This window comes from Chelmon rostratus, chromosome 14, assembly GCF_017976325.1.
Source record: "Chelmon rostratus isolate fCheRos1 chromosome 14, fCheRos1.pri, whole genome shotgun sequence".
NCBI lineage: Eukaryota > Metazoa > Chordata > Actinopteri > Chaetodontiformes > Chaetodontidae > Chelmon > Chelmon rostratus.
In genome coordinates, this window is record NC_055671.1 from 5,488,186 (window position 1) to 5,503,426 (window position 15,241).

The following is a 15,241-nucleotide window of genomic DNA, read 5'->3' on the forward strand; positions in this document are numbered from 1 at the left end:
CCGGCTCAGAAACGTGCTCCGCAAGTAAACACAAGCTCAATCGATGTTTCTACTCATCTTCATCTTTGCCTCTTCTGCTTCCTGCCAAGCGTGAATGTTAGCTCACGACAGTTCATCCTGTGAGGACCATGACTGTCTGCACCAGGAGAAAAGTCGTTCAGCTCACCATCTGGAAGCCAAAAAATTGAGCAAAGGAGCACTTTCTGCTGTTCTTTTTGGAAGAAAATCTTGATGCTGCACTGTATCTAAAGCCTTTCTGCACGATTGCCCCTCAATTTGGAACAAATTCACCGCACTGCACACTGGATAGCGGAGATTTGCTATCTGTCAGACAGACTCTTATGAGTAGATATTCAGCTCTTTTCTCTTAAAGCTCTTGAGTGTGCTAATGAGCCAGTTTTCTCAGGTATAGAAGTTTAATGAAACATTGATTTGACTGTTGATGGACCGTATGATTGCAGAGTCCTCAAAGGCCAGCTGCACAGCTCATACATGCTGTAAAACCCATCACCAGCTTTAGTGGTAAAATGGCTGCTTTGGTGTTAATTTCAACTTTCTCTTGTGCTGTCTTCTCTCTAGAAGAACATGACGCTGAAGCCCCAGGAGTGCAGAGACAACCAGGCGGGGCCCCTGCACAAGAAGAAGCCTGCCAGGGTCCCCAACGGTCTGAGCCTGGAGCCGTGCAAGAACAATCACCACCACCAACAGCCTTCAGACCAGGAGAACAACCCCCGGCTGGCACACACACAAGGCAAGAGGAAGAAGAAGCACCTGAACAAGAAACACACGATGGTGAGTTCAACATATTTTATCTTTCTGTGCGCCGTCGATACAGTAATCCCATCATTCACGCAATAAATCACACGTGGCAAATGTAGCCGAGTACTACATTTTCATTATACAACCTTTTTAACATCCTGTCACTTCAGTGTGCGCATGCTAAGAGAAGAGAGAGGAAATTAGAAGCCAGTGCAATGAGTGGAGTTTCCCTGGAATGATTTCAGCACAGCGCCTCACTTTACTTTTCATGATGCTGAAAAAAAGAGTTGGTGCTTCTATAGTTTTGATATCAGTTGTCAATACAGCGAGTTCAAGTGTTCTTAAAATAACGCTGCAGCTGTTTTTCTCCTCTTGGCTCAGTGTTGGCTTTTTGTCGATGCACCGAGAGTGTGTGTGTGTCTGTCATATCAAATCTGTACTTACAGTTTCTCATAGTGTCTAAGAGTCTGGCCTTGATGTTTTTGAAAGTGAATTAATCCTGTGCTGAAGCTGCTTTATCTGTGGTAAAAAAAAAAAAGAAAGCTGCTCAGTTTAATTTTCATTACTGTGGGGTTGTCATGCTACTCTGACACCGGCAGAAGTGAGTTAGTCTGGAACCTCTCAGGTGGTGAGGGGTGTTATGAATGGCTGCAGCCCAACATGCCTTAAATAGACCTACAACCAATCAGACATACACATGTTATTTATGTTTTCATTGTGTCTCTGTTACAGCATTGACAATAAGTGCCAATGAGGCCAAATGTGTGTGTAGAGCATGTCGGTTCAACCGTTCCAAGAGAACAGTGTCGCCGTAGAAATCTGCTGCTGTAACAGCAAGCAAACACCTTATCTGTGCTTACAGCTACGGTGTCGGTTCTGTTGGTATGACATGAGCCGGTCTAACAGTTTTTTAGGAATTCTCTCAAGTGTTGGTACATGCTGTAGTCACACTCCTTGTAGAGACAGTTTTTGTCACATTTACAAGCAAGCAAAACTCATTTGAGACAAAGAAAGAAGGGGAAACAGATTACAGAGACAAACACGTATCTGCATCACATTCCTGTTTTTCATTAAAAAAAGACGTCACACATGATTAGTGCTACAACATTCAACTTGTATTGGTTGAATAAATGAAGTCAAAATGCTCACCGCTGTGAAACACAGCTTCTGGGGTATGTTAGTGTATATCAGTATACTGTATACCTGAACATATTTTTTGTGCGTCGCAAGGTGACAAGGTCACTAATGAATATTTATGCTGCGCTGATGCAGTGTTGTATCTCCAGCAGCAAGGACTATCTGTTACAGGACTGTGCCTATCGTTTATACACACACACACACACTCACACAAGCACCGACTCTGAGGCTACGCTCTGCCATTTCTCTGGGAGAGGGTCTTCTCGAGCTGCATATTCAAGGACATGTTTGTGTGGGTCGTGTGCAGGACAAGCAAACATGGGGGAAAACAAAGACACGGGTTGCCAGGCACAGCGTTTGCTTAAACATACGCTGTGTAGTCCACAGTGGTTTTGCAGGAGAAGCAGTGTGCTTCCAGCTTTGTCCTGCTGCTCGCAGGTTCGCAGGATGTGCGGACTGTACTGTAATGTTTGATTAAACTGACTGACAGATGTTTAGGGTCATACTCTGGTGCTCCTCAAAATTGAGACAATGTCGTGGGGTACCATCACTATCTATGGTACACAATCAGGAAAGCTCATACCCATACAGTCTTGTGTGTGTGTGTGCATGTGTGGGTGCATCCTCCACTGCTGAGTCCCCTCAGCTTGCACTCATTAGTAATGCGGGCTGGTGTCCCAATTGTGTTGAAAGGCTCTTATTTTTAACAAGTCACATAACGGAGAACGTACCGTAATGGTGTGAATGAAGCATACAGTGGCAGACCTCCATTGTGAGGGTCACCACTGCTGCTAGCGTGTCATGTCTGTCCCTGTACCGGGCTAATGGACAGATGGTGCTCCCCGCCAGTTTCAAGGTTGTCTTCTGCTGCTGTGATGGCTGTGCGTTCAGTGCAGAAGTGACTGCGTGGAGGCATGTCTGCGTGAGACTGCGTGCGTTAATGAATGTGTTCATCTGCGCCTTGATTTCAACTGTGTCTCGTTTGTTTGCCTGACTGTGTGTGTGTGTGTGTGTGTGTGTGTGTGTGTGTGTGTGTGTGTGTGTGTGTGTGTGTGTGTGTGTGTGAAGCCTGACCACGATCTCACTCACTGCGTGCACACTCACACACAAACTCTGACAGATGCGTTCAGGCACATGCGAGCTCACACACGCAAACACGTCCACCACATTCTCACGCACTCTCTTTCTCACCTCGCTCCCCTGCTCACACACACACACAAACACACACACGTGTTCACACGCAATCAAACATGCACTCAGCCTACATTGCCATAACCGTCTGCACACCTCCCAGGTGGCTGTGACACGACAGCAGCAACAACAATGGGTTATTCAAGGCTTATCGGCTCAGTCACCAGTCAGAGCTTTCATTTGAGTGATAATCAAAAACGATTTGATTGATTGTGTTACTGATGATTACGATAATGATGCTTGAGGGCAGCTGAAGTCCAGACCATTACACCGTCACTGTTCTCAGTAGTTTTCTGTTCCCTGCAAGATGCAGATAGACCTATCAGCTTTGGTGCTCAATAACACTGTCACGCATGACATATGCATAATTGAAAAGATCTTCATCTGCGCCCTACGCCACCCCTTTTTGTCCTCTGTGAAGAGAAACAAGCTGCAGAACTTATCCAGCACAACTATGATCTTTTCTTTGACTTTGCTGTAAATAAACGTTACGGCATTGTCCTCCCACAAGGTTGCATTTTAAATGTCAGACGTCTGTCTCAAGGTTTAATTCTCCATTTAGAAAACGCTGCAGCCCGGTGAGAGAGAGCACCTGTTATCAGCACTTTTTCTTAGCTCTGACTCTTCAGCGGAACGAGGGATGAAGACAGAACGGAGAGAGAATTTGGTGTTGAATAAAGCAAGAGATGTTTTTCTTTTTGTACTTTTCCTCTTCCAGCCGAGCTCGCAGATTGCTGCAAATGTTTTCGATCTCTGGCACTGACCCAATGTACTGAACTATGAGATATTGTAAGCTCAAGGGGGGGAACGCAGAGAAATGTTTATAAGCGCCTCTGACATATTGCCTCACAGTGAAAAAAGAGCCCAGATAGAGGAAGTTTCAGCAGAGATGGATGAGAGTACAGTAGCGAGCCACAAATTATGACTCTCTGACTTTTCTGTTGTTTTAGCTTTTTTTCATTATGTTTTTGTTTAATTGTCAGATTTTGACATTGTGATTTAAGGCTGCATTTACTGTATTACGGTTGAAGAAAGTGAATCAGGGACCTGTAAGGCCAAGAAGTAGCCCTATTGAATTTACGGTTGGGATGCTAGTGTTCCGTCTTTGTGTGGCAGATTTTTGTGTCTTGTCTGTACATGTGTGAAATCAGATGAGCTGCTTTGACTAACTTGCATGTGTGTGCGAGCTGTAGCAGTCTGCTTTTACCTTAATTATGCAGGTTTGCAGTCAGTTCACTTGTCCTGGACGTCTTCAGTTTAGAAAAGCGTACTGCAAACATAACCAGGGAATGTTACAGTTCACTCACATGTGGGATTATAGCAGAGAGCGTTAGAACCTGTTTCACATATTCATTGCATCAGACTATGGTTTTAAGCTGTTTTCAGGAGCTCAACTGCAATGAAGAGACTTAAACTTGCTTCACAAGTTAAGGAAGCAAAACAAAATAGGTCACAAAACCCACAAAACCCGTAAAGTAAAACATTTTGCGTCTGTGTGCCTGTTTGTTTATTCATGTGTCCCGAGTGACAACTCAGAACTGATTCTTACAAAACTATGGAAATGTTTGTGGCACCATTTAAACTCATGTGACTACAGGTCACTTATATCTGCCTGATCTGGATGTACACTTGCAGGAGACATGTTTCTGGCACACACACTGTGTGTGTGTGTGTGTGTGTGTGTGTGTGTTTGGCGGGGGGTGTTGTTCTGTTCTGCTGAGGCTCTGTTCAGCTCACTGATGTTGGATTGGTGGCCTGTGGTGTATGCTGCTTTGTACAGTAGCTCTGGTGAACAGAGGGACGTGCTGTGAGGCCCATCTGCTCTCTGGCACTGGGGGAGTGGGGAGACAAAGAGTCGGGGTACGGGACGAGCAAGGAGGGCTCAGGTTGGGCCTCCCCCTCTGATCCCCCGCATCTCTTCAACCACCTGCCTGTCTGTCTGCTGCTCCGTCTGTCTGTCTTCCTTCATCTGTCTCTTTCCCAGACATTTGTGTGCAGTGATTTATATTGGACTGGAGTCACTCTGGAGGGAATAGTCGTTTGCCTATATATGAAATACTAATACTAATGAAGTACTGACATTTGACTGTCGACTATCTCTAAACCCTGAATGCAAAATGTTCTGTGTAAACATAAATCTAACAGCCTGATATACTAAATAGAAAACATTACACAGACCAAATATTTAATGTTTTGTCTCATTGGCTTCATTGATTCTTTGTAAATATCTGCTTATTCTGAATTTCATGCAGCAACATGTTTAAAACAAGGTGGGACAGAAGCAACAAATCACTGAGAAAGCTGTGGAATGCCCCAAAAACACCTGTTTGGGTCAGTGTTGTGGCTCACAAGCAAGGATGGAGTGAGATTCACCACTTTGTCAAGCACATGGTTGTGTAAAGAATGTTACTACATGGGCTCAGGAACACTGCTGTACTGTTGTTGGTAAGCACAGTTCATTTGCAGATAATTATGTTTTGTTTTTTCTTTGTTGTTTCTAAAGGGTTACAGTGTACTTCTGAGCCTATGCACGTAGCCACATGCTTTGCTGATTGCTGATGAGCATCTCCTCCTCCTCGAAAAAGAAAGGCCATCGGCTGTGTCTGTAATCCCAACAATTCTATTTAGCATATACATGCAAGTTTTAGCACAAAACTGCATCTTCTTCAGTAAACACAGAGGAAGATGTTCACAAGGAGCAAATCAAGACAGCAGATGGCAGCCAGTGCTTCACGTGAAAGAGGTCAGAGGTGAAAGAGGTAAATATGCTTGGCCCGCCTGCTTGTATTAGAGTAGTGCGAATGTTTGGGGTCAGAAGACTCGATTTATACTGTTAAAGATTAGTTTCATGGTATTTTTTAGGTCTTTAGTTCTCTGTGTAGTTTCTCTGTGTAGTTTTTATAGCGTATGTTTTTCAAATAGTCTCACAAATGCACATGGCAGTACAAAAATGTGCATTGGGTTTAATCTGAGTTTACTTTACTAAGTACTTTGCACCATGATATCCTTGTGTAAACCTCTTCAGCACATTAAATGAACCATGGATTAAGTGTGATCCTGGCACCAGGCACTGTCAGCTGGTTGTGGTGTTATACTGGCTCATTATAAGGCAGAGTAGTGTAATGGGGATAACAGGCACCGTCACTGGCCAGACCACCCTGGCATTGCTGGTGGTACTTCTTGGAACTGAGAATGTCTTTCAGGGCTCTACGCTAACTTTTTTTTCCCGAGGAGTACATGTGCTCCTAAATTAAATAAACGCAGGGGTACAGTGAAAAATGTTCAAGTAGCAAAGTGGTTTAACAAACAGATTATTATGTATGTATTTAAACTGTGTGTTGTGTGTGTGTGTGTGTGTGTGTGTGTGTGTGTGTGTGTGCGCATGCTCCCTCTCCTTGTGCAATTACAACATGAAATCCAGTGGAGGACTGTGGAAAAACAGACCTCAGTATCTTTACACTGGGGTGGGCCTGAAAGTACTGACAAAAGATTTTTAAAACATAAAACATTGAAAATTTGACACAGATTTTAAGGCAGTGAGACAGATTTTTAAAACACTGGAATGTTGAAACACAGCTTTTCAACATTAGATATTGCCAGAGCTTTTCAAAAGTTCAGTTTTTAAAGTATTGACAGTGCATTTTAACAGACGTATTGGTTCTGCAGTATATATATTTTTGTCACTGTGTGTGTGTGTGTGTGTGTGTGTGTGTGTGTGTGGCTGTAGTCTTTACTCACACACGGTGCTTAGAAATAATTTTTCCGGTTTGCACATGTTTTTTGGGGCGAATGCGAGTGACATGGTCACACTGTCAAGGCCTGTCTGTTATGAGCCTCTTCTTCTCTGATAGCACACACAGACTGACACCAAGTCTCACACATTGTGCTTTTCATACTTTCAACAGTCTTCCATTAAAAAGACGCAAAGCCCATGTGAAGACATGGTGGTGACGTGCATATAATGCTGCTGAATATCTGCTTTACAGGTCGTTCATCTGACTTCTTTTATTAGAAATATAAAGGAAAAGCCATGAATTCACAGCTGCCCCCGTTTGTCAGTCATACCACAAACATGAGGAAAAGGAGCTGTGGTGTTTGGAGGAGTGGTTGCTATGGAACTGCTGAGCGGCGACTAGCCCCAGGGTTTGAGGACTGTTCCTTGAGAGTCTCCAACCAGGTCAGCCAGTCAACCGAAGGGCGCTGGTGTCTGGCCTCTGGCTCCCTGAATCATCTGACTGGGTAGATTCTCGCTCCACCTGCCCTGATGGAAAAACCCTGCCTTAGGCCTGCCAGAGGCGGTTTTATCATTCAGCATCAGTCTCTTACCTAGGCTGAACTCTTACTTCAACCTGCTGGTGGCCAAGTATGTAATGAGATCAAGCTAAAAGCACTAATGGCAGATCTCCCAGGTTGGTTGTTATGTGTGTGTGTGTGTGTGTAAATATTTGGACTGAAGCCTTGATTATGTCAGGATGGGGGCAAGCTTACATGCTTCTCAATCTGCAGTGAAAATGTAATATAATGTTCAGCTCTTTCAGCTTCGCGGGTCACCCTTAATAAGCTTATCCGCTAAGCCAATAAGAGATTCGAAGAAAAGCAATGTCCTGATTGTCAGATAAGATGCTAAATCCATTCTGGTGGGGGCCTCGGTTGTGGGGAAGATAATTGTTGCTGTCACAGTGGCGGTTTATAGCACTGGATCAAATCAAATCCAATCATGACGGCTTGTTTAGTGGTCTTTGTGTCTTTGTGGCACACACGACAACAGTCAGTAAACATTTTAATGCATCAGGGGGCTTGACAAGGCTGTGTGTAATTAGTGTGTAGATGTGTTGTTACTGCGCTGTATGGTCCAGTGTATTCATGTTAACAGTATAAGTGTGTTGAATATAATGTGTGTGACGAGATGTTACTACGGCAACGTGCATGTGTGAGCTTCACTGCAGACCCCTGCATCTCTGGAAAGCTTCAAAATGCACTTTGTTCATTCATGTTACTGTGGAAGTCCATGTGATACCGTGTGTTTGATGCAAGCGCTGCCAGAAATCCAGGAACCTCTGACGTGATGATGAGATCTGTCTGGACTGCAGCAAAGCAGGGGCCCTGAAAATGCCAAAGTCTGTGACCTGTGACTGAGTGAGTGAGCAATGAAGTTACGCCATTTGTCAGTGGAGTGTTGGAGTGTTTCCATTGGTTGTTGCACTTTCAAAAAGAGTAGGCGCAAGCATTGGTTACATACCGTAACTCCAGGTTCTGTGAGTATAGGTGCAGCCCTCTAAGACTGTCCCTAGTGGCTTTGTCCTTTGTTACCGCTCACACAACACTGAAGTGAGTGAAGACTGCTTGAGTGTAAACCCACTTACCACGGACCCACCTCATTCTCAGCTTATGCATAAGTTGAGTTGAGACCAGACAATAGGCTCCCAAAACAGCTTTTTCTTGGGGGGCTGCGCCTATACTCGTAGAATCTGGAGTTATGGTACGGAACTAATGTTTTGTGTAGGCTTCTCCCTTTAAGGCTGTCACTGGTGGGATAAGGGCAAAACAGGATGCGTTCATGCCCCGCTTGGTGCAACACACACCCATTTCACGAGAAATCAATAACCAATCCTTACTTTGCCAGTGCGTCATCGTATGTGCACAGAAGGCACAGACAGTACAATGCCTGATATTTAACATGAGGGAATGAAACTTGAAAATAGCATAAAACCTGCTGTTTTACGACGGTTACTCACTGTTACAGTCCAGCGGAGAGCAGAGTAGGAGAGAAAACAGCTCTCCATGTGCCCGGAGGCATGAGGCAGAGCGCACAGTGAAAACACCCCAAATAACAATCACTGACAAAACTCTCAATATGGAGTGAGTCAGAGAAAAACAAGACGTCCCACAGACAGAGAGAGCAGGGGGAGTTAATAGATAATTAGAAGAGTTATAATTAGAGTAAGAGTCTTGCAACTGCGCTCATAACATTTTGTGACTCAAACAAAGATTTACCATGTCATGTAGTATGAAACTTCAGAACACTTAAACAACAAATATCAGTGGGACCACTGCAGAAATGAGCGTTTTAATATCCAGGAAGTCACATGAGAGAGACCACCACTGACTGTGTTTAACAGTTTGGCTATGATATAGCACACTGAGCGTACGGTCCAGCTATATGCTGGTTTCTCTGTACCAGCAGGCCCCCTCCTGCTTGAGACCCTCAAACAGCACATTCACACCCCCCAACTCTAATTACATGCATCCACCCGCCTTGTCCGCATCTCCTACTGACGACTTGTGTGTTTACCATGTCCCCTCTGCCGACCGGCTGTCTTTTGCAGGAGCCGCTGATGCTGTTTGACAGGTCTAGGCCAACATGTCTTTGAAAACATTTTAATGTTCTTTTTTTTCGCTCTCTCCCTGCTTGCCCTGCATTGACAAACCTTTTCTTTTGAAGTGTCACTTTTCTCTAAGGGAGGACATCAGGAGGAGGGTGGGGGTTGGACCTACCCACTTGCATGACTGTTAAACGGAGTCATTTCCGTGCAGTCGGGCGGTGAATACTGTAAATGCTGCAGGGAGGCAGAGCAGCGACAGGGCCGACAGACAGCATCTGCTGTCACTAGCCACTGTCCAACCTGACGCTGGCTCTCACTCTTGACAGCCCTCACAGTCAATTTGTGAAAATTAAGTGGCTACACTTTAAACCAAAGTGTCCCCCCACTTAAAGCCCAGGCCCATCTTAGCTGTCAGTCAGTGCTGGGCAGTGGGCCGGAGGAGTTTGAAGATGGTTTTATCACGGCTGTCCAGCCCCTGTCACAGACAGACCGCTGCAGCGCAGCAGTCGGACTGAGGTCTAATCCAATCTGCCACCGTTTACAACACACAGGCCCACACAATCTTGAACGCTCAAGATAGTTCAAGATGTAGAAATTGTTTTTTTTTTTCCCTTTCTCCCCCTTTCACCAAAAGTAACATAACACTGTACAGCTGAGTGTAACTTGTGGAGTGTCGTCTCCCCATCATCCCACTCAGTCTTTCCTTTTTTAAAGTTTCCACTGGGTGAAAAAAAACTGTTTTTTTTTTTTTGTGTGTGTGTGTGTTAGTCTGTCTCAAAGACAGAGAAAAGTACTTTTGCCAGATTAGTGGTGGAGCTCAAGGGATGAGTATGTTGGCCAGCCGGTCTGAAATTTCCACTTGTACATCAAACCTGAAAAGTGGATAAATGCAATATTCTCTGAATACAGTCATGCTCCATGAAAGATTTGGGTTGTAATGACCAAATGCACCACCTCCAGTTGCAACCTCAAGGCAATCTGCCCTGACATTTTACACATAATACCTCAAATTCTGAACAATAACCATGACATTTGTTGAGCAAATTCATGCAGCCCATAGGAAGAAGCCTTTCAGTTTTGGTGACAGTGGCCCTACTACTGACACAATACTGATGTTGTTGTTTCATCTTATACACAATACAGCGATAGTGGAAGGTGAAAAGGGTTGGACAAAAAATATACTTTATCTATACAGTACTTTTTAGTAAGGCTGTCCACTAAATGTCAGGACCCACGGTTGAACCTAATTTCGTCAGCTGAATAATTTGTTGTTGTTTTTTTTGCTGCATCATTGATTGTTAATATAGCAGTGCAGGTTAATAATCACTGAACTCTAACCAGGACACTCTGTGAAGAATTCTTGTACATGTTGATATGTTGCTGATGTTGTTGTTTATCCTGTTGAAGTGCCCTTGGGCAAGACACTGAACCTCAAGGTTCTTCTGACGTTAAGGCTGCTGCCTTGGATGGTAGCGAGCTGCCGCTTTGAATAAAAACACCATATATATGCAAATGCGAAATGGGAATGCAGAGACCCTGTGTCACACGCTGGTCACACAGTGCCTACTTTTAAAAAATGGCAGTAACATTGTTACCATGGGTAACATACTGTGATAGGGTGACTTGCCCTGTGATGTAACCCAACGATGAACCCAATGTCCCAAATTCTCATTGGTGGCTTTTAATGGCTTTTAACTTTAGCACCCTGTTTAGGACTGCTGTGCACTTTCCATGCTCACCTGTTAATAAACCACAGGTGATATTTATAGAACCTCTGGCACCACCCTCAGGTCACACCTTTACGCATTTGTTGGCTAAGGAATTGCAGTGTTAGTTCTTGATTTCTGCAGCTTTATTTTCTGGTGTGTATTGATAATGACATCGTGCTGTGTTGCTTGATAAGTCTATGAAGGTGTCCATCCATCCGTCCAAAACTGAGAAGATTCCTGCACACTTAGGTCTGTGCAGTGTTTCACTTTATGTAGAGCCTTCAGTCTATCAGGCCGTCATCAGAGCATAAGTGATTTAACAATGGATGGACAGTTACAAATAACCAACCCCATTCTCCCCACTGGCAGTATGAACTACACCTGTGCGCATCTTAGTGGTAGAAGCTCCACCTCCTGGGAACTGTGGTTTTTAATATGGAAGACATACTTGTTATAAAAGATGCAGCCATGCGGTCTGAGGCGGCTCAGCTCTTTTCTTGGATAGAGAATTAATTTCGTTGTTTCCTAGTATTAAAAACTACAATTCACCAGGGTCTTGTAAGGTGTATCGCCAATTTCTATTGTTTAGTTTAGAATGGGGTTGGTTATTTATAGCTGTCTGTCCATTGTTAAATCACATATGCACTGATGAAGGTCTGATAGCCCGAAAGCTCTAAATAGAGTGAAATTCTGCACAGATCTAAGTGTGCGTGAATCTCTTCTATCAACATGTACAAATTAACAACAGAAAGGACCACACGGGCTGCAGCCACACACTAAATATTCACACACATACTGACGCAGTCACAACGCACACATACTGTGCCCTCCTCTATGTTGCAGCACACTAATAGGATTTAATAAGGTGTTTAATTGCTCAAACCTGCTTCTCCTGCTGCTTGTTGATGCAGCCTGCACACTGCAAAAGCAGTTGCTCTGTAAATATCAATTAGACATATCCTGGATTTTAGCTAAGCCTACATACATAGAAAATGAGTCTATATATGTACTTTATCATGCATATATTATGTGTGTGGATAGTGGATACCAAGAAAGGACTGACGTGTTTTCTACTCCTCCTCCCTGTCTTCCCTTTGCTGCACTTTGTTGCCCCCTGTAAAAGAGGAGGTCAGGCAGCAGGTGCTGGCTGGGAAAGTGGAGTATTTATGAGAGCACCAAAGGCTCATGGAGTGAAATATTCCCATGTGGGGGCAACCCCGACTGTTAAAGTATCTCCAGTTTAAGAAAAGTAGATAGTGGGGGCTGGTATTTACCCAGCTTGTGCCCCACACTACCACTTTGTTCCAGTCCTGGTTCATCCATGACTGTCTGCTAACCTTCCAACCTTCTCCCCACCTGAGTGACGACGGAGATGTGACTCAGCGTAACACACTCAGCTTTTTTCTTTTTTCCAGCTTTTTTAAGTGTTGAAATAAATCTAAAGTGAGCTCCATGAGCTGACCTCCTTTCCCAATGTCGTTCGGTCTCCTAACTGTTCCCCCAGGAGGGATTTTGTCTCGTCGGAGAGATAATTTGTTGAGCGGGATTGCCTTCTCTCACAGCCTGGCCCAACAGGCATCTCCATCCAGCCAACATCCGTTTTTAGTTTCAATACTGTCTTCTGCCATTTTGCAAAAGCTCTAGTTTTCTCGACTTCTGACAAGTAAAAGTTTTGAGTAAAATGAACATTAGAAGTAAAAGTAAAACTTGTGTTCCTGCTGCAGACAACAGACTCCCACTCACTCAACACTGATTCTCTGTGAAATCTGTTACCACAGTGTAAGAGCTGCTACAGGCAGTTTAATCATCCTAAATAGTAAAAGTTAGGAGTGACAAAGCCAGCGGAGGGTTAAAAAATTGCGTTATCCTGCTCGGATCATATCCGGATATTACAAGTTGAAATTTAATGAGGACTTTTTGTGTAAGATACAGTATAGCACAAACATAAAAGCAATTTAGTGAGCTATTATTTTCCTTTCCTTTTACTGGAGCCTTTTTAAAATTCGCTCTACTGTATTCCTCTTCATTTTTGCACACTGCTCCTGCTTGCGCCTTTAATGAACTAATTTTACTGGGCTGAACTGTCTACAGCTCATTTTCATATCCACCTGCACGAGAACATTATGGGTTTTTGATGTACATTATTTTTACATTTGCCATTGTTTCATACAAGAAAATGACCTGGATTTGTGTTTTTATGTGGAAAATCATTCAAAAACCCACTGACCTTTAAACAGAGCAGGTGTCATTGTTTCGTATACTGGCTTGTGGTGATTTGGTCCTAGATTGATTTGGACGAGCTATGGGCGGGGAACGAGATGTGGGAAGCCTTCATACGGGTCAGTATCTGATTTTTACGGCAGGTATATGATTGATTTTCAGCAAAGGGATCAAACGATCTAATCCTAATCTCCACATCATCATTACTTGCATCCTTCAAGGCAAGGAGAAGGGCAGTTGTTTGGCTGATATGTAGGATGACAGGATAATCAATATCACTTCTGTGTTTAAAAAAAATAAAAAAAAGGTCCCTCCTGTTTTGACTTTTTTGTCATTGCATTCAATCACAGCTTCCTGTGCTCTATAAACTCAGAGCCCCTAAAGATGAGACACCTATCAGTTGAAGGAATATGATTTCTGGTTTGTATTTTTGCATTTGAGAATGCCCTTTATCGAAGTGAGATTATGATGTTTGGTGCTAAAAATGTTGTGTGATCTCCACCCTTGTTAAGATGTAACTTCAGGGGAAAGAAAGCAAGATTAAATGCAATTAAGTCATTAAAAATGATCATCAGCGAACTTTGTTTAACCTTTTTCTTTCTGATCAAGTCGTAATCATTGACGCTTTTTACTCACGTGACACACACGTCTCCATCCTCCTGCTGCTCTACAAATTGCCAGTGAAAAAACACAGTTTTGTCCATTTTTAAAATCATTTCCAACCAAAGCCCCTTAGATGTGTGACAAGTCCTATTTATGACTCCTAAACTTGGAAGCAGGAGCTGATGATGAGCACTTGAAGTTAGCATAAGTAGTCGTTCATCATGGCGGAAATGAGAGCAAGGCTTTAATGACTATGGCGAGAAATGGTTGCAGGGGGGAGGAAGACTGTCTGAAAGCTCATATTTGCACGTGTTGAGTCATTGCTGGAAAGTTCATATCTCTTTTTGCTTTTCATCAGATCCACATTCGCTGACGGTGTAAAAAAAAAAATCAATTTCCCTGCATTCCCTTCCGCATCATTTCCCTGCCTTTTACAGCACGGCAGACCAGTAATTTGTCAATATAGGAGCTTCGCTACTCCCAGTGAGTTGTTTCTGATTTTTGATTACCCTCAGTCCACTGGTGATGTAACTTAACGTAGCTCCATGAAATTGAGTGTAATAATGGAGGATAATGTCCACCGGATGTCTGCTGTGCTGCTTCTGATAATGGCACTCTCATGACTATTGTATAATTACTACATGCCATCTCCCGTCTAATTGTCTGTAATATCATCCGCAGTTACCCAATCATCTAATAGAAGATCATGTACATGGCAGAGAATGTACAGAACTACACGCAGAAGGCTGGCACGCTCCATCAGAGCTGTCTTTGTTGGTTTTTAATAAGCGAGGGCTTTATCCTTTGGGCTCCTAACATAAACTAAAGAAGTGCAGAGCCCAGGGTCATACAGCTCTGATTCAGGTACCACTATTTATCACAGAGCACTGTGTCCAAATTAGGACAGGATCATTTCAGTCAGGATTTGCCAAGAGCTTTCAGATCCCAGGTTCTTTTTCCATCATCTGGTTAACTTCCTCTCTCAGACACACATACATAGGCACGCACACATCTTTCAAATGGATAAACAGAGGTGAAGAGAAAAGCAAACATCTGTGGAAGAGAGCTGCTTCTACTTTAAATTGAGCTATCAGCTCTGGAGCAATAGCTGGGAATATCAACTAGAGAGAGGACTGCTTTGCATAAAGTTTGCATGGGAAAACAGAGGGCTTGTGCTTGAGGTGCATCTTGTAGGCAGTACTCAGCATTGGTTCTTTTTAGCCAAAACACTATATTGAGCGTCAGGGACGCCAACATTCACAGTCCAATGTGAAGTGTCGACAAGCTTTTGGCACACCT

The 15,241-nt window shown here is 43.6% G+C and overlaps 1 protein-coding gene across 5 annotated transcripts in view; it reads left to right on the forward strand.

Moving 5' to 3' along the window:
* The first annotated feature begins 727 nt into the window (after positions 1–727).
* auts2a (activator of transcription and developmental regulator AUTS2 a) overlaps positions 728–15,241 on the forward strand; it is a 228,411-nt gene continuing 213,897 nt past the window's right edge. For all 5 annotated transcript variants that reach the window (XM_041951738.1, XM_041951740.1, XM_041951739.1 and 2 more), the window contains exon 1: positions 728–792. In XM_041951738.1, the coding sequence (XP_041807672.1) occupies positions 790–792 (3 nt within the window). In that variant the 5' untranslated portion in view covers positions 728–789. The remainder of the gene's footprint in view (positions 793–15,241) is intronic.